At 39.4% G+C, this 18553-nt stretch overlaps 1 protein-coding gene across 2 annotated transcripts in view; it reads right to left on the bottom strand.

Annotated features, from left to right (window-relative positions):
- LOC120107258 (probable amino-acid acetyltransferase NAGS1, chloroplastic) overlaps positions 1–15363 on the bottom strand; it is a 28085-nt gene extending 12722 nt beyond the window's left edge. Inside the window, exons 1-6 of one of the 2 annotated variants that reach the window (XM_039120469.1) lie at positions 14823–15363; positions 12442–12529; positions 10389–10597; positions 9151–9302; positions 1840–2263; positions 1115–1212 (exon numbers count right to left, since the gene is read on the bottom strand). In XM_039120469.1, coding sequence (XP_038976397.1) covers positions 1115–1212; positions 1840–2263; positions 9151–9302; positions 10389–10597; positions 12442–12529; positions 14823–15182 — 1331 coding nt within the window. In that variant the 5' untranslated portion in view covers positions 15183–15363. The remainder of the gene's footprint in view (positions 1–1114; positions 1213–1839; positions 2264–9150; positions 9303–10388; positions 10598–12441; positions 12530–14822) is intronic. The other variant, XM_039120468.1, reaches the window with a different exon arrangement.
- Between the last annotated feature and the right edge of the window lie 3190 nt (positions 15364–18553).

The following is an 18553-nucleotide window of genomic DNA, read 5'->3' as shown; positions in this document are numbered from 1 at the left end:
ATCCGGTCAAGGTTCCACATCAAGGGTCTGTGGTCTGACCACTGGGTCAATCAATAGAACATGATTATAATTTGAAAATATTTTTTTAAAAAATAAAATTATTTAAAAAATTAGATATAACATTAGAAAATATAAATAATTAGCAATAAATCTTCTACATTAAATACTATCCTTTACATCACACGGGTCTACATTTATATATTCTTTAATTACAGCATAAATAGTAATCACGAGTCATCCACTATTTTTTTTTAAAATGATTATATATATGTAATATATAAAATATTTAGAACCAATTGATGATTTTAGTAAAATTTTTAAAATATCCAAAAGAATAAAAAAATATATTTATGTTTTTGGTTTTGTATCAAAGAGCAAAAGAATTATTTTAATGGAAAGATTTGTAGAATTTATTGGTATCTTTATTATTTTAAATAGAAATCTTTTGAAAACATTTAGAAAGAACAAAATAAATTTATCTATATGCGATTTTATATGAAAGAGGAAAAGTTATATGAAAGAATTGATTCCTAAAATATGATAATGTGCTTCGAATATGCCTAACATACAATTTTGGAAGTAGCAAAATAAAACAGATATTAATGGTATCTTGATGGTTGAGCGGTTGGCATTTTAATCTCAAATGACCTGTTTGAATCCTCATATCAACTACTTGTTTTTTGATGTGTTTTGAAACCTGGTTTGGACCGATCGGTAGTCCTTGCAAAAAAGGTCCTATTCAAAGATTAGACTGGCCAGGGGTTTGATTCACTGATTTTCCAGTCAGGAACTGAATGGTCCGATCCATGTTTTATAACTATGCCTAAGACAAAAACCTAATGGAGACTTAGATTCTTGAAGCAGTGACTATATAATATTTCAAAAGAGTGAGCTAGTATGGTCTTGAGAATAATTAACCCTCTCAAGTCTCATCAATAATTAATAGGATGAATATGCTTCATTTGCTAAATGGGCATTAAGATAATGAATGCCAGAAAAAGTGAAGCAAAATTCTGCACATCAAGCATCAAACCATGTAGAAACATATTTAAATATCAGGAATAGCATTCCTTGATAAAGAAAATAAGTGACATTTGGCAAGATCACTACATACCTAGCCACCATTGTCCCCACTCCATCTCTTGTAAATAATTCTAGCAGCAAGGCTCCACTGAGAGTACCATCTACAATATGAACTCTTTGAGCTCCACCCTGACCAGTAAAAGAAAATCAGTTTCTTATAATGATAAGTAGATTGCATGGACAAATGAATAATGATGCATTCTGACTCTGTAGACACATTTTGAAGCAACTCTCCAATGAGAAGATAGTAAAATCCTAGCTTTAGTCCTCACAAGAAAAATAGCTCCTCCAATTGAGGTGGTCCAAGTTGAAAATCCTAACACATGCAGGTGGCTGCATCCAACCTATCATTTCAAAGTTTGCAAACCAATCATGGTGAATCTCCACTAACTCATATTATCATGGCTTCACTTGTCAATAGAAAATGTTTGCTTATCCAAGATTCTATCATAAAACAACAGCAGCTATGTGATGATTGATATAAGAAAACAGATACATGAAAAAGCTTCTCATGAGACTGAAGCTCTCATCGCGAAGGAGCAAATAAAGGGGTTTTCCACACAACAAATATGTTATATACGTGCTGATATCTTAGGGTGATATCATCATATATCAGCTCATCTAATGTTGACTTCTATAGAAGCCTAAAATCAAGGAAAAAGCAAAAAAACACAAAACATATAAGGAAAGGGAAAAACGTATATAGAAATTATTAAGCCAAAGCCATGTCACATGTAATCATGGATGCAAACTTACTCTGCATACATATGCTGCAGCAGCCAGTTCTGAAAGGTAACCATTTGATCTGTTCAATTGCTCTTCACCTCCAATAGCAAATCCCTGCTCACCAGACCATAAGCCATTCCCGTTGTCAAACCCGACACCATTTTGAAAAGTTGCATTACACTTTTCTCTGTAACCTTTCCAATTCCAAGGAGGTTTGTTGGCTTCTTTTAAATCAAGATAGCATGTACAATGCATATCATCTTCACCTATAGCCTTGACATAATTTGCAGCTATTTCACTTTGCTTAGCCCGCTCTCTAATCAACATATCCGCATCTTGGAGAGACAAAAAACGAATGACTTGTCCCTGTTCATCAAGAATTTGACCGTCTGTTATGCAGATCAGTTTATCTGCATTGATAGCTAATGCACAAGCAGTAGCAACTTCATAAGTGCTGCAAAATTCCAACAAATAAAAGTGAGTCCTTGATGATTACAAAAAAGGGTTTGTCAAAAATCTGAGAAAAAGTGAAAAAGTATAAGAAATGGTGAAGCAAAAGAGAACATTTTAGAAGGTTTTAATCTGTAATTGGGGCAGCCAACTACAGAAAATGCAGATTCAAGGAGTAAAATACATGAGTATATATATACATTATAAGGCAGGGTCTACCGAACCAGGCCGAACCGCTTGGTTCGGGCAATGCCGAGCCGACCTGGTGCAAAACCGGGTTGGTTTGCTTATTATTTTCAATTCCGGCCCCGAACCGGCCAGAATCGATCCCGAACTGGCCGGATAGGGTCCGAACGGGCCGGTTCAATTAAAACTCGGTGCAAACTGGGTTCGCACTGAGTCAACCCGGTTCCGAACCAAGCCCCTCATTGTGGACTTGTCTGATGCTTTAATTGAAGTTGGGAAAGCCTAAGAAGGCCTTTCCAACAGCAAATGAAAGCGGCGGAGAGATTTCCGCTGCTTCCGCTTCCCAACAACTCAAAAAACTCGCCGATTCAGCAGTTTAGAAGGAAGATTCAAGCCTAAATAAGATGTGCTTCCTCTCTCCTATCTCATTCCTCCTTTTTTTGGTGTTTGAAAAAATAGCTCGAAAATTACAAAATAAGGAGAGATCATGCCAAAATTTTCGATTTGGGCTTGATTTTATTATATGTTGTAAATCTATGAACGATCTACACGATGACGTAAAATTTTTAATTCTTAGATTATAAAATTTTTTAAAAATTAAAAATATAATTTTGGATTAAAAAAATAAAAATAAATATTTTTTTAAAAAAAATGTAAAATCATAAACGTATTTAGGGGCATGCAACCTACTCTCCATTCATTCAGGTTTAGATGCGATCATGTGCATAACGGTCCAAGTCTAACTTTAAAAAAAAATGAAAAATAAGTAACCTTTGATGCATGCCCAAGAGCCTAAAAAAATATATGTAGCATCCATGATTGGGTTTCACATGTATCTGAGCTAAAATTATTTTTTAAAATATTAGTATTTAAAAATTATTTTTAAATTCATAAAATAATTAAAAAATATATAAATAATTTTAAAAATTATAAAAAAATAGCAGTATGTATTACATAATTCAGAAGTAATTTTTGAGCTAAAAATCATATTTTTGTGAATTTATGAAATTTAAACATATTTTTAAATTAAAAAAATTAAAAATATATAACTAAATAAATAAATATATAAAAAATTAGTATTATGTATTAGATAAATCAGGTGTATTTTCTGAAGTAAAAAAATTATCTTCATCACAACAAAATTTTGCTATTTTTAAATAATTGATAAACTGACGTACTTAATAAATCTGCAAAAATCGAGCTATCAGGAAAAAAAGAAGCAAGAACGTGACATTGGCTGGGATAACGGGCAAATGCTCTCCGGTCGGCATCATTGGAAATACAACTGGTGCAACATAGAGTACAAGGAAGAAGGGGTAACTAGGTTGAAGCATCACTTAGCTGGTGGTTCCTCCGACGTATCTATATGCTGGAAAGCCTACAGGAGGTTCAGCGGCTGATGAAGAAGCACTTCGCTGATTTTAGAGTAGCAAAGGAGATGGTTGCCAAGAAGAAGGTGGAGGTGGACCGCCGAGCGACAAAGCCACCTACCTATTACTTCAGGAAGTTAGAGGAGGCGTCCACTCCAGATGATGAGGAAGCACAGATCTAGATTGCCTTGCAAGCAAGCCTGGATGATCAGTGATAGCAAGATGAGGTGGTCAGGCATAGGGCTCGATTTGAACCCTTGTACTACAAGTCGGGCTCTGGTTCTGCGAGCAGCAAGGCAGATCCAGAGTTTAGAAGAACCTCAGTCAGGGAGGCCGTCAACAGAGGTGGTGGCTGGATTGCATCTATGCTGAGAACTTTTGGTAGCAAAAAGAAGTCATCCAAAGAGATTCTACCAGAAGCAGCAATCCATGATTTAGATCCACATGCCTTCTTTAGCTGAGATTTGAAGCAGTAGAGGATTAACTCAATGCTGAAGAAGGATAAGAAGAAAGATATGTGGCGAGCTATTAGATATTAGTTCCACTTCAGCCACATCCCAACGAATGTGACAGACAATACGTACTATAGGTCTGCCATATAGGTTACCGGTCCTGGTGTAGATATTTCAAGCCCGAAGGATATCTATGGTGAGCTTCTCGACAGTAATAAAAAAGAGCTAGAGAAATGGATTGCTTCCTACAAATAGCAAGTGGGCCACATATGGACTTACTGTGATGTGTAATGGTTGGATCGGTCCTACCAGGTAGAGCATCATCAACTTTCTGACATATTGTGATACGAAGACTTTCTTCCACAAGTCGGTTAATGCTTCTGATCAGGTGCACGATGCTGCGTACATTCTCAAACTTATGGAGGATGTGATTAATCATGTAGGAGGAGAATATCGTGCAGGTTATCACTAATAATGGGCCACAATATAAGACCGCCGGAGAGATCTTGATGGAGCAGCAACCATATATTTTCTGGACCCAATATGCTGCACATTACATCGACTTCATGCTAATGGACATTGCGAAGATTTGTAGGGTGCAGCAGACAGTAGAGACAACTCAAACCATCATCAGGTATATTTATAACTATACATGGGTCCTTTCACTGATGAGGAGGTATGCAAGGAGAGATCTTGAGATCATAAGTCATACGGTTTGCTACCAACTACGTTGCACTTAATACCCTTCTTGAGAAGAACGCAGCCCTATATCAGATGTTTGTCAGTACCGAGTGGCAGGATAGTAGATATGCGAGAGCCGATATTGAAGGGAGCAGCGTCGAGGATTTGGTGATGAGGCAGACAATCTGACAGTGGGCCACTACGATAGTGAAGGCTATCAGACCATTGTATGAAGTGCTTCGGGCCATGGACAATAAGAGGTACCCCAGATGAGCTTCCTATATCACATGATGGAGAAGGCAAAGACTCAGATCATATGACAGATCCGACATACGCCCATGAGTCCATCGACATCATTGAACGGCGGTGGGACTACTAGATGGGTATGGACTTGTATCTAGCAGGTAAGTAAAAACATTGAAAATTAGACTGCTTCTATACTTGTACAATTTGACTAAGACAATACGAACTTTATGTGCAATATACTACCTGACCCCTCAGTTTTAGTACAACATACCTTAAATCGATATGGATGATAAACTTCTGGCCGCTCTGTGAAATGTGATTTACAAGATAAAGCCATATCCAGAAGTTGTGGCCCTATGTCTAAAAGAGATAAGTTAACTTAAGTGACATGTGTAAGTTAACTAGTATCTTCTATTATTAACATAGTACAACACGGTTCTTTTTCACAGACCAAAGGATATTTAAAAAGGATAGCGGCAGCTTTGGAGTCTCGATAGTTGTTGTAAGTAAGAAAACTATGAATTCAAGTATGTTACACATCAGGAGGACATTTACCTAGCATTAGATGGTTACTAATATGATACCATATTATAAATAATTTTCTTTAATATTTTTGCAGCTGAATGGTGGATTCATTTTGAGTTGTCCACAAAAAATCTTAAGCAGCTAGTTATCCAGATTGTCTCCTAAATGATCTCCTCGAGTGGCTGTGAGCGCAACTAGTCCATCTTCGCCCTCATCCACAGTAAGCAAAGGAACCGTTTAACACAAAAACGCCTCAACAACCTTGTATATGTTCACTACAATCTGAGATTGAAACTGAAGTGCATTCAAAAGAAAGTAGAGCTCAAGTACACAGATCCACTCTATAGTGCTTTCATAGATGATGAAGATAATCCTATGGTCGGATGGCTTGTGGTCCAGCAGCAGGATCCAAACTTGACGAGCAAAGATCGCCTCCACAATCGGCCAGTTTCGTAGCCAGAGAGCCTAGGGTCGATGCAGGGCAATGGACTGAGAGCAATATTTCACGCATCCTTTTAGCTGATTGGCCACAGCCACAGCCACAGAGGAGAAATCACCACATTACTCCTTGTCCGAGACATCCTCTTAGAGATATAATCGAGAGATGCTTAGACGAGGTCACTACGCTATCCAGTTGACTCGGTCAAGAGGATGACATACATCCTCCCAGCATAGCTAGGGAGAGGGGCACGAAGGGTAAGAAAGTAGCTGCCCAGCACAACAAAAAAAAAAGACAAAAAGCTCCTACAATCCTAATGGAGAGTGTCAAAGAGTTAGTTCACTCAAATTCAGAGACTAGGAGCAGCAGTTCTGGTGGTTATGGATCTGCTGGCTAGGAAGAAAGTGGAGGACATGAGACCACCGTTTATAAGACAGTCGCAAAGTGGTCTTCAATTCACCGGTGAGTCCCAATTTACGCATGCTACACAAGATCGGAACTACGGTGCTGATTAGGTAGAGCCTGCGAGAATATGATTGCATATAGGAGACGACCTTCTTGATGTCATTCAAGAGCAAGACACGATGCAGCTGCAAATGACCTCGCACATAAAGTAGAATCCATAGACGTATCGGGTCCCGAGTCGTATACTAGATCCTATTATCCGCAGTCACAGGCAGCTTATGACCCATACGGATGCGAATATGGATATGGTGCGTTTGAGGCATCTTCCGATGGCTACTATTTTACGCAGCCTAGAGTATCTTATGAGTTAGATTTTGCTACCGATATATTCGGATGGATCCCTCCAAAGTCGTATTATCAACCAGAGCTTCAGCGAGAGATCCGAGAGTGCTTATAATCCGACACATGTTTCTTATGGGATGAGCATTATCACTCGACCCGATTTTAGATATTGATATGTATGTTATACTTTAAATATATGTAATTGATTGTATTATTTTTTTAATTTTTATGTCACTACTTGATTTGAGGATATTTTATATTGTTCATTGTAGAATACAATATCTCACTAATCATTTATGATTTGTATCATTTTAAAACAATAAGATACATCATCTAGGTTAGACCGAGATCATAGAAACATAAAAAATATCAAAAAAATATCAAAAAAATTAAATTAGCCTTAAAATCATTAAAAAAGTTTAAAAGAGTGATTATCAATTAAATATTCTTAAAAACTCCAAACAAAAATGGCGTGCTGGTGCAGAACCGGCACGCCCTATCTATACCGGTTCGGTACGGTACCGAGCCATACCGGACGCCGACTAGTATGGGTCCTGGTACCGATTCGGCGGACCTTGTTATAAGGTATTGATATGTTGGACATATGTTGCGGGACTAAGCTTTTGCAGGGAGTACATCCACACATTTCCAAGAGTGCTAAGGTTGTTAACATGGATGTAAGTACCTGTAAGAATGTGATAATCATCAAAAAAAACCCTTGGCCAATCTTAAGCTGGCAGATCTAATTGAAAGAAATTGCAAACAGGTCTCCTAATTACCTAGACCAATTTCAGCAGTCTGTGCATCTTTTGAGATATAAAATTTTCTGCCAAAAGCACCCTCAACTAATATCTAGCTTTCAAAAGGAAAATTTTCGAGGGTTAAAGACTGGAATGTTCTAGGTAGCCTGTGGATAGGAATAATCAGGGATATATACAACTGCAACTCATACAATTATATTTTTAGACAAGGTTTTGCTTGTCCCATCAAATTATATAAGCATCAAAAATGAACCTCATGCTGAAAGAAACTGAAAGCATGTACCCATCTTAATCTTTATTATAGAGATTTTGATAACACTGCTTGCTTCACCAAATGACATTCTCGCAATTCATGGCAATTCCATATACAGCCTTCTTGCAATCAAAGCACTTTACTGTTTTCTTGCTCATCAATTGAATAGCTATCTATTTTTATCTAATCCCTCCGACACCAATCTTCAACCTGTCTGATTTCCCTCTTACATCCTTGTGAAGAGGCTCCACGATATGTTTCTTCCTCATCCTATTCGAGAGAAGAGAGAAATTTTACCGACGAAGCAAAATAGCAACTAGCTTACAAGGTCGAGGAGGAAAAGTCAAAAGAAATAAGCTGTTATCCTTACCAACCATCTTAACATTAGTGATGAGTAAATAACAAAAAAATCATGAAGATTATTCTCTTCACAAAAGTTTTTATAATTTCATCATTCTTAAAAGATGTATGCACAACCTTGGGTGCTTAAGGCAGGATATGATTTAAGTCAGAGGAGCAAAATTGGGTTTAGGGTCAAAGTGAAGATCAATAAAGATTTGAGAAGTGAGAGCATTTATAAAGCATTTGTCTAAAACTACAAAAAATAGAACACATAAATAGCAATATATTCATCTGATTGTTGCATGTTACATAATACATAGTAGGTATATCCAAAATGCAAAATGTTAGTAGATGCAACTTTAATATTGAAATAACATTATTTTGATATAAAAAAAATAATTTCTAAGGAAAGGCTATGTCAGACTAGCACTAACAACATCAACATGTATTACTTTTTGAGTTCCACTAGTGACCATTAAGCACATTGACCATGATCCAGTTAGAGAAGGATGGATGCTACTAAACATCCTAAGTAGTAAGTACCATCACTTCCACTCCTAGCCTTCCACTATTGTGGAGTTCTTGGGTTTGTAGTCTTTGCACAGACCCTTTGCATCTTTAATATCATATGTCCTCTTGTATTGACAAAAGATTCATATCACCATGTGTCATCCTTAATATGTGAATATCAATAAAAGTAATGCGTTCATATCAGATAGAAGTATAACATTTCAATAGTTGATGATGCAAATTGCATGAACCATAGACTAAGTTCTTGCTAAATTATACTTTGCAAGACATATTTTAAAACGGAAAAGCAATGCTACATCCATAATCAGAAAGAACTGGGATAATTTATAAATCCATTCATAGAAGCTAGTAAGCATACTTGCAATTTAGAACTTCTCCTGAACTGGAATAGCCCAGATTGCTTACTATAACTATACACTCTTTATCAAGCCTTTCTTGTATACGAGAAACATATATTTTTTTAACTTCACCAGTTGATCCGAAATCAACACCATCTACAACGCCTCTTCTCTGCCAAAAGAGAAGGAAAAGGAGTTACCTACCTGAACTAGTGAAGGAAATAAGATTGCAAAACTTTAAATTTTTAATTTTAAAAGCACCCAGACCGGTGCATTTGCTTATAATCTCTATGAATATGATAGCGACCATTCAGGAAAAGAGCATTTTTTGAGAAACAGAACTTCAAAAATTTGCCTTGCCCACAGTCCAATATATGTCAGAACATTCTAAAACCATTGGTAATATGAGAATTGGAACCTTTTCATTTTTTTTCTTTCTCTGAAGCATCAATAAGATTCTTTAAAAAACAAGGGAAAAAAAGATAGACAAGCAAAAGAACTCCTCATGTTAAGGTGGTATAATAGTGGAGACCAAACAGAATAGAGGAAATAAATCATTACACCACAAGGGCTTATTGTAATACACAAGTAGACATGGTAAAACATTAAATAAGTTTCGTCCTCTTCCCTGAGCCTTTCTCAACTTAATAATTTCTATAGAATATTTTCCATTCTTCATCTTATCCTCAAGAATGTCTCTTCGGCATAGACATGACTACTACCAAATGTCATTGGTTTCTCTTTATCCTAACAAAGACAAGTCAAGAGAGCTCAACTCTCTTCATCTCTAACATAGAAGATAATCTAAGAGTCTTAAAGGTAGGTTCTATTTCTTTCCCTGACTCAGAATAGTAGTACAAGTGGGACCAATTTTTCTCCTTGAGTACAACAAAGAGAGTATCGGGGCCCTGTCTCTCTAAGTATGAGACAAATAGAGTTGTTATCCAGCATTAGTTCTAATTTTAAGTTGCTAAAGAGGATATTATGATGTCAGTTATTAAAGACTGTTACACATAAAAGATGGTTTCTCCAGGTTGTGCATCTTTTATAGGAAAATAAGGAAATGGTGCTGGCTAACCCAGAGAAGGGCACATAGAGAATATACTTATTGGTCAAATAGATTGTCATCCATAGAACGGTTTTCTCCTAAACTTTTGCTCATCTTTTAAACATATTCCTTGAGTGATACCATTTTATTGGAAAAGAATGATAAGACCAGCAACCACAAATCATTGTGCACAAGACATGCAAGACTCACCTTAGCTGCAAGGAAGTTGCCACTTGCAACATTAACACCAAGTTCATGCCAACGACTATTATCGCCATGTCGGCGAAGATTCAGGATAGGGGGACCAGGAGAGAGCTTTGCTTCTACTGTGAGTCGAATCCTCCCACCAGCTTCCATCGCAGCCTCTAATGAATCAGAATCCGTAATTCTATATCGACCTATGTATTTGCCCTTACTTCCTGAAAGAAGACATCTAAAAGCACATATAAGCATCTCATCTGCTTCGAAATAGCATGACTAAATGTAAGATGAGTAAGAAGCATGCACTTAAATAACATCTAAACTAACAACATGCAGACAGGTTGCCAACCAGAATTATTTGAAAACACAGACTGCTCAACTTTTCTTCAAAGAACCGAGTCCGCATAAGACAGCTTTGTAATTAAGTGAACTTTTGTGCACTCTGAAAAAGCATATGACTTTGAATTAATGATGTCCGGGTGGTCATCGACTTTTGATGCTTAAGTATTAATGAAGAATTGATGAATTGATTGCCAAAGTGCATTAGCCAAAAGAGTAGATTTTTTGCAAAGAAAGATGGGGTAACCATCAAAGCCAAAATGGTAGAGAAATTACTATACTTTCAAAAGAGGAATTAATGGACAAAAGAGAAACATAGCACACTAATACACAAGCTAGGTAATGATAAGAGGGATAGACTCATGGAATATAGCATCACATTTAACCAACACTATTCAATTCATCATGAAATACTATTAGTTGGGAATGCCGCAACCAACAAAGAAAGGTCGCAGTGGCTTGAAAATTTTAAAATGCTCTAACCATTGCTTCAAGAAAACAAAACATGAACTGTCAAAGAAAATTTATAATTAATAAAAACAAAATTTGATCTTCATGTCCTTGTTACAAATAAAATACTTTTGTACTCAGATAACTTGTTTGAATCCCACTGTACACTTGTCAGATAACTTGGTTGAATTACAACTTTCTGGCGTGCGGTACTTCTAGAAGACATGTCTTGTTGAAACGACCATGAATCATATATTTTAAGGTTTAGTGGCCTCTAAAATCCTAATGTATGTCTAACCGAATAGTGCAACACAAGAAACGAGATTAGAACAAAGCATCGTGTTTGAGATTACATACACAAGCCTTTGAAACATGTTTGTCACACTTTCTTATTGCTGGAGTTTTTGTGGAAAGGGGAATAGACATTTCTTATTCAAACTGGCACTTTACAAGAGAAGAGAGAGATGCCGTATAACAGCTGGTGAATTTGCTTCATCACACAATTCATTCTTCCATATTCAGTCTAAAACAATTAATATCAAACTCATGATCAAGCTTTTCCAAAATACAAGACCTGCACAAGTCAGGGAATATATTTTTTCCAATCATTAAATAAACAAAATGTGAAAAGCTACTTGTCTGTCATCATTATTAATTAAAATTGAAGAATAAAAATAAGTAACCATATTAAATTGACATTCGACTAAAATTGATCTTTTTCATGGTTGCTAGGTTAGTTACACTATTCAAATGCACATCAATTGAGTGGGTTAGCAACTTAGCATCCAACAAGTCATTACAACTCTAAACTAACACTTTAAATTATCATATGGCATTATCACTCTAAATTATCAGTTGGCATCACCAGTCTAAGTTATCATCGGCGTCGGAATCTGGACTGATCCCTGCAGTTATCCTTTCTCAGAATGAGTACCTCCTTTCAGATGCTATATGAATTATGAGATTCACATGGGACAAAACCCTGTTTCCACAGGAACTAATTGCTGTTCCGTTCCAATAGCACGGTCACCCAAGTTCAATCATTAATTAGGAGGAAAACTTCTTTACAGAGGGAATTAGAAAAGAAAATAAAATCATAGTCATCAAAGTGACAAGAATCAAAACACATTGAAACATGATAGTTGAAAAAAGGTAGCCACTGCTAACCAATTCTTAGTGAGAACAGCAAACACAAGTTTATGCATGTATCTAGAATTATAGCAATCAAAAGTCAAAAGCTCATGCAGTTGCAAATTGCACTAGATTAACTCACCTTTCTCTTCCAAGAGCTTATCAATATGGACATGGGTCCCAGGAACCAGGACAAATTTGATCCCTAGACCATGAAGGAGTGAAATATCCTGCATGATGGATCATGTGATGTTGACGAACAAAATACATTAAGCAGCCACTTTCTGGATTTACAATAATATTACGCTAAATGTACCTTAGAATATAGTGTAAATCAATTCTGGTCCGAACAGCATTAGCATACATGCTCACCATATTTGTTTTAAGGAGCACAAATTAGGATAAAAGGTTTCGCACTTGGAAGATGACTAAAGGAAACCTATATGAAATGTGGAATAAAAGAAAAATGTGCAGGTGGCACAAATAGAAATAATGATAGTGTGGCATAAAGTATACAATGAAAGCCCATTTCACTTGGAGCAAACTGACCATGTTAAGCCATGATAGCAAAAAAGGGCATTCTCTAACATATGTCATAAATGCCAAAATAACTTATATTTCATACGAGTGTTCTCTAACATATGTTGCAAGCAGAGAATGTGCTTTTCTCATTGTGACACAGCATACATACTTCACAAGCATTTAACATGTCAATTAAATAATATCAAAGACAAGAGATCTGGATGTAGATGAGAATATTGAGGTCAGTCTCCCATTAGCTAGTAAAGAAATGTGAAACCCTGCTAAATTACAAGAACCTTTTAAAAGTTAAAGTTTTTAATATACACTCACATTAAAAGGAGAAAAAGGGAAACATGGCCTACGGCATATTTTCATGCACACTTCTATTTGTTCTTACAAATATAGATAAAGATGCAACTATATGTTCACTTCAAGCTTTTTTCCAATTTACATGGGCTTAGGCTAATGCATCAAAGTATTGACCAAACAGTTGGAGAACCTTTTGCAATCATCTATACACCTACTGTCAATGCTCTGTTTAGTCAGTGTTCAATTCTTCATCAAGTTGGCAGGGCAGGAAAGAAGCCCGCCATGGAACTTGGAAGACAAGAAGGAAAACTTATGTTATGCAGAATAAGCCAATGAAGATAGGGTAAAGGCTTAAAGATTCCCATTGGAAAGAATCTAGTTAAGTAAGGAAGAAGGCAAGGCTCAACAGACAAAATTTTATGCATCTGTAAGGAATATATTAAGGATCCAAATGGCCAATTTCAAACAATCTCATGCATAACATAAATGCAGGCATATTGTGAAGATACCACAAAGCGTTAATGCGTAATAAGACCAGTTCTCGTGTCTAGCCCACGTTGTGCTTGGCAACGGGTGAGAAAAATAAAAGGTATAGATGCCTAATGCAACCTCATATCTATCAACATTTTAGAGTAAACAGGTGAACACTACAGAAGAGAGAGAGAGAGAGAGAGAGAGAGAGAGAGAGAGAGAGGAGGAGGAGGAGGAGGAGGAGGAGCATTAATTAATCAACAGAGAAAACGAGACTTAAAAGATGAATTTAGTTTTAGATTTTAATCAACAGAAAAAAACTAGAATGACACTGAAATAGTAGCCTCATACCATGATAAATCACGGAGGGCAAGATAACAGAAAAGCACAGGAAAGAAGAAAAAAAGAATGCTTTCCTTATTTAAAATTGTACGTAACAGAACCTCTTTTACAGTGCTATCCCTGCAGGAAGCACGAGCCATCACCAAGACACCAGCCAATGTAACATTATATAACTCCAGTGCAAAATATCGATGACAAAACCATCTCATATGGACATAAAAGCAAGAACATAAGGACAAAATAAAATTGTAGTATGAGCTGCAAAGAAATGTTCATAATCAAATCAGATTGTCAAAAATATTTTATTAGAAACGGTAAAGTAAGTCGGTAGAAGAAAACAAACGTACAGAATTTTTTTCTTTTTTCTTAACACGAAAAAACATTTTAATTACTAATTAGGCATGTAGGACATACTTCCAAGATAAGGCAATCAGACTGCAAACCTGAAATATGTTAGATGTAACTTCGTTCTATCAATCAGGTACTTGACTCAGCTGACAAGCTGTACAAGAACAGCATACTGGACTTTTAAGTATTCGATCAGAAAACAAATGATTGGAGAGGCAATTAGATTATTGTGCCAGCTTGAAATTCCAAAACACGATATTCCATTAAAGAGGTGAGTTCTTAAAACTTACGTTTTTACGATGTAAAACAAAAGTTTCCAACTTTAAATCATTTCCTTTCTCCTATAGTTCGTCTTCTCATCTACTTAACTAGACCGGCATCCTTTTGTTCAAAATTCTTCAAAAGACTCCCTTCCAAGCAACCCCATGATTTCTCCATCCTATAACTCTGATTTTTTTAATTAAAAAACAGAAAAAAAACTCAAATCCAGTAAAACAGAGCAAAACTTCGAAACTTGAGAACACGAGATACCTGGAGAACACTATCCAAGTAAGGGCTCGCCACGATCTCCCCTGAGATCACCACCACGAAAGTGCTCCCCCTGTGTGCCCTTATATACGGCCAAGCTTGCCGAAACCACCTCACAAACTTCTCGTTCTCATTCTCACTCCCGCCACCACCTCCACCGCCGCTGGCGGCGGCCACGCGGCCATTCCCGGCGTGCCGATCAGCACTACAACAGACGGAAGTACCAGCCCTCCTTCCAAGAAAACCACCATCCGGCCCAAGACAACGCATCCGGACGACCGGGGACCGAGGAATCCGCCCCGGATTCGAGGCTGTCGCGGCGAACCACGCCGAGATCCACGGTCTCGAGCACGAAGCAGCCATGGTCGGAGGAGAGTTTTGCGAAGGGATCCGGGCGAGCGGTGTAAAACCCTAGAGAATGGGTGTGGAGAAGAAGAAGACAAGAGAAGAGAGTTGGGAGAGACGCGGCGAAGTGAGAAAGGGATGGAGTTTCAGTGTCTTTGGCGGGTGAAGTGGAAGAGGGGGCGAGGAGGGAATATCACCGGCATCGTGTCAAATTATGCCGAAGCGACGCGTGAGGTTGTGCGTCAAAAGACTCAAACGGTTGTAATGTTGGTGGGCCCCATTCTTGTCAAGAAACACAAAATTTAAGGAACTTTTCCGGTTTTCTTTGAAAGAAAAAGTGGGCTAAAGAGGGGAAAAAAAAAGGGAAGGATGAGAATTGAAGTGGTCGAAAGCATAGCTTCAACCACCGAGCAGAGGAGGATAACATAATTGGAAACTTCTAGGGGAGGAAGCCAGGAGGTAGCTGCTTGAGGGGTGGTTCTATATACACCCCCCTATTGCTCAGGACACCCCCCAAAAATTAAAAAAAAATTTAAATACTTTCTACACCCCCCCCCCCCCCCCCCCCCCCACATTTGCTAAGGACACCCCTAAAAAATTAAAAATTCCTAAATTACCCCCCACCCTCCCCACCCCCTCACCTAAATTGCTCTCTACACCCCCCAAACCCCCCCCCACCCCGCTCTTCCCCTCCAAAACACCCGCCGGCTTCTCCCTTCCGCCCAAAAAACCTCGCCTCAAGCACCTCGCCGGCGGCCAAACCCCCTCCATCTCCCTTTGAACTGTTCCGCCCAAAGCACCTCGGCAACGCCCAAAACCCCCCCGTTCCCCCTTCTCCCTCTCGTCGCCGGCATTCTCCCGATCTCCGACCACCTCGCCGGCTTCTCCCGGAACCACCTCCCCGGCCATCTCCCGAGCAACGAGCACCTCGCCGGCGCCTCCACGACCACCTCGAGGTAGCTCCCCCCCCCCCCCCCCCCCCGCGGGCATTTTTTTTTTTTCACGGTTCGTGCTCCGTTCGGCACTGGATCGCCGAACAAAAGGCTTCTGTTCGGGCTGAACAGTGCCGAACAGAAGCCTTCTGTTCGGCAACCCTCAACCGAACAGAAGCCTTCTGTTCGGCTGCACAGTGCCGAACAGAAGGGTTCTGTCCGGCTCTGTGCAGCCGAACATAAGCCTTCTGTTCGGCACTGTGCAGCCGAACAGAAGGCTTCTGGTGCCAAATCGCGTGCCGTGCTGAATTTTGTGCCGAACAGATCCTCTCATTTATGTATGCAATTGAATTATTTTCTTTGATATAGCCTAACATTGAATTTCTATATCTTCAGACATGGATCCCAGTCCCTTCAGAGTTAGACCTACGGCGTCAGCTAGGAGACGTCGTGCTAGGATTGCTTCTCCCGAGCCTGCTCATATGCCATCGCCCTCTCCTGAGTCAGAGCATGATGATATGCCCGCTAGGGGCGAAGACGATGAGTCCGTTGGACCATGTCCAGGAGGTCCAGAGGATGAGTCCGTCCTGATCAGTTTCAGGACGCATATAGCAGCTTCCATCTGGAGGCAACAGGTATTGTTTATTTGTTATAGCATTATATTTTGTTTATTGATATTTTATAAAGTAGTAGTAATTATACATTTATATTACAGGAACGGGCTCCACTAAAGTGCATGAACCATACTGCCAAGGTTGGTGAATGGAAGTGGTGGTCTTCAAACCAACCAAATACCAGGTTCAAAGCACTATTGAGGCAGTCGGGCCTCATAGAGTTAGTACAGTGCTCTTATCGATTCATCGATAAGATTCTGATTTCGGGCTTCGTAGAGAGATGGCAGCCCGAGACGAACACCTTCCATATACCATTTGGCGAGATCACTATCACGTTGGATGATGTATCCGCCATTTTAGGGATTCCTGTCGCAGGTGCCTCAGTAGCAGTTTCTCCTGAGAGGATGAGTGATCGGGATGCTGAGGAGCTACTTGTGGAGTTGTTGGGGGTGTCAGCTGGAGACGCGCGTCAGGAGGTACTGTCATCGCGCGGTCAGTCTGTGAGGATGGAGTGGCTGAGGACTCAGTTTCACTCTGTATCTGATAGAGACAGCCAGCAGAGGATAGAGTGTGCAGCACGAGCCTATTTGTTATTTTTGTTAGGCTGCACACTCTTTGCTGATAAGAGTGGGACCAGGGTGCCTATAGCGTATCTGTGTTTACTGCGGGATCTGGATAGGGTGAGCACATATGCCTGGGGTACAGTTGCCTTAGCATATTTGTATCGGCAGTTGGGGATTGCGTCGAGGTCATCAGTGAGACAGATCAGTGGTTATATGACGCTTCTGCAGGCATGGATTTATGAGCATTTTCCAGCACTCAGTCCTCACCCGTCGCTTGAGTATACTGATGCCAGTCCCCGCGTGCACCGCTGGATGCCCGGTACTCCATCCCGTACCACGATGGACCATTTAGTGGTTCTACGTGAGTCATTGGACCTTTTGAGCATCGATGAGGTACGTATCATATTACCATTTGCTTGTGTTTGTCAGTACTTTTAATATGCGATATAGTATAAAACTGAAATGGACCTTTTGTTTTGCAGGTTATTTGGGATCTCCATCATCGGCTTCGGGGAGATCGCCCATATGTTGATATCGCATTTTTTAGTGGCTCCATCAAGTGCCTTGATATCGTAGAACCCTATCATCCAGAAAGGGTTTTTAGACAGTTTGGTCGTATTCAGACCTTCCCTCGAGCGCCACTAGCCCCTACGCGAGCCAACAGAGGTTCCACAGCAGGCTCGTACCGGATACATTACTCCTATATGGATCAGCTTTGGGAGCGGTGGGAGGACCACGTACTGAGCCAGGCGAGCAGGAGCCACCCAGTTACCCGGCCATCAGACAGCGTACCGGGATACATGGAGTGGTATCTCCGTATCACGCACGTTGCAGTTCAGCCTCCTCATCTGCGCTCGAGTACTCATTCTGGAGATAGGGGAGGTCATGATGATGCTGACATGCACCGGCGGCGTATTGCAGATGCACTCGGTATCAGTACCGACATTGTACGGATGGGTCCCTCAGAGGCTACGTCACTAGGTGCCGGGCACCTATTTCATGCTATTTGTCAGATGCATCAGTTACTTCTGGGTGATGAGCCTGGCCCGAGTACAGCACCCTCTCATTCGGATCCAGCACCCTCTCATTCGGACGTACAGCAGTACACGCGTCGACGACGGCGTCATAGGGATTGATGATGGAGCCTTTATTTTGATATTAATGAAAAATATATATTTTTGGTACATTTACGTGTAATCTTTGTAAAGCCTGGCCCGTTCTATTTTACACAAATATAACAGTGCACATAACAATCAATCTAACAATGCGAAGACAGATAT

Source organism: Phoenix dactylifera, unplaced genomic scaffold (genome assembly GCF_009389715.1).
Source record: "Phoenix dactylifera cultivar Barhee BC4 unplaced genomic scaffold, palm_55x_up_171113_PBpolish2nd_filt_p 000806F, whole genome shotgun sequence".
NCBI lineage: Eukaryota > Viridiplantae > Streptophyta > Magnoliopsida > Arecales > Arecaceae > Phoenix > Phoenix dactylifera.
This window is presented reverse-complemented; position numbering and strand designations above follow the sequence as displayed.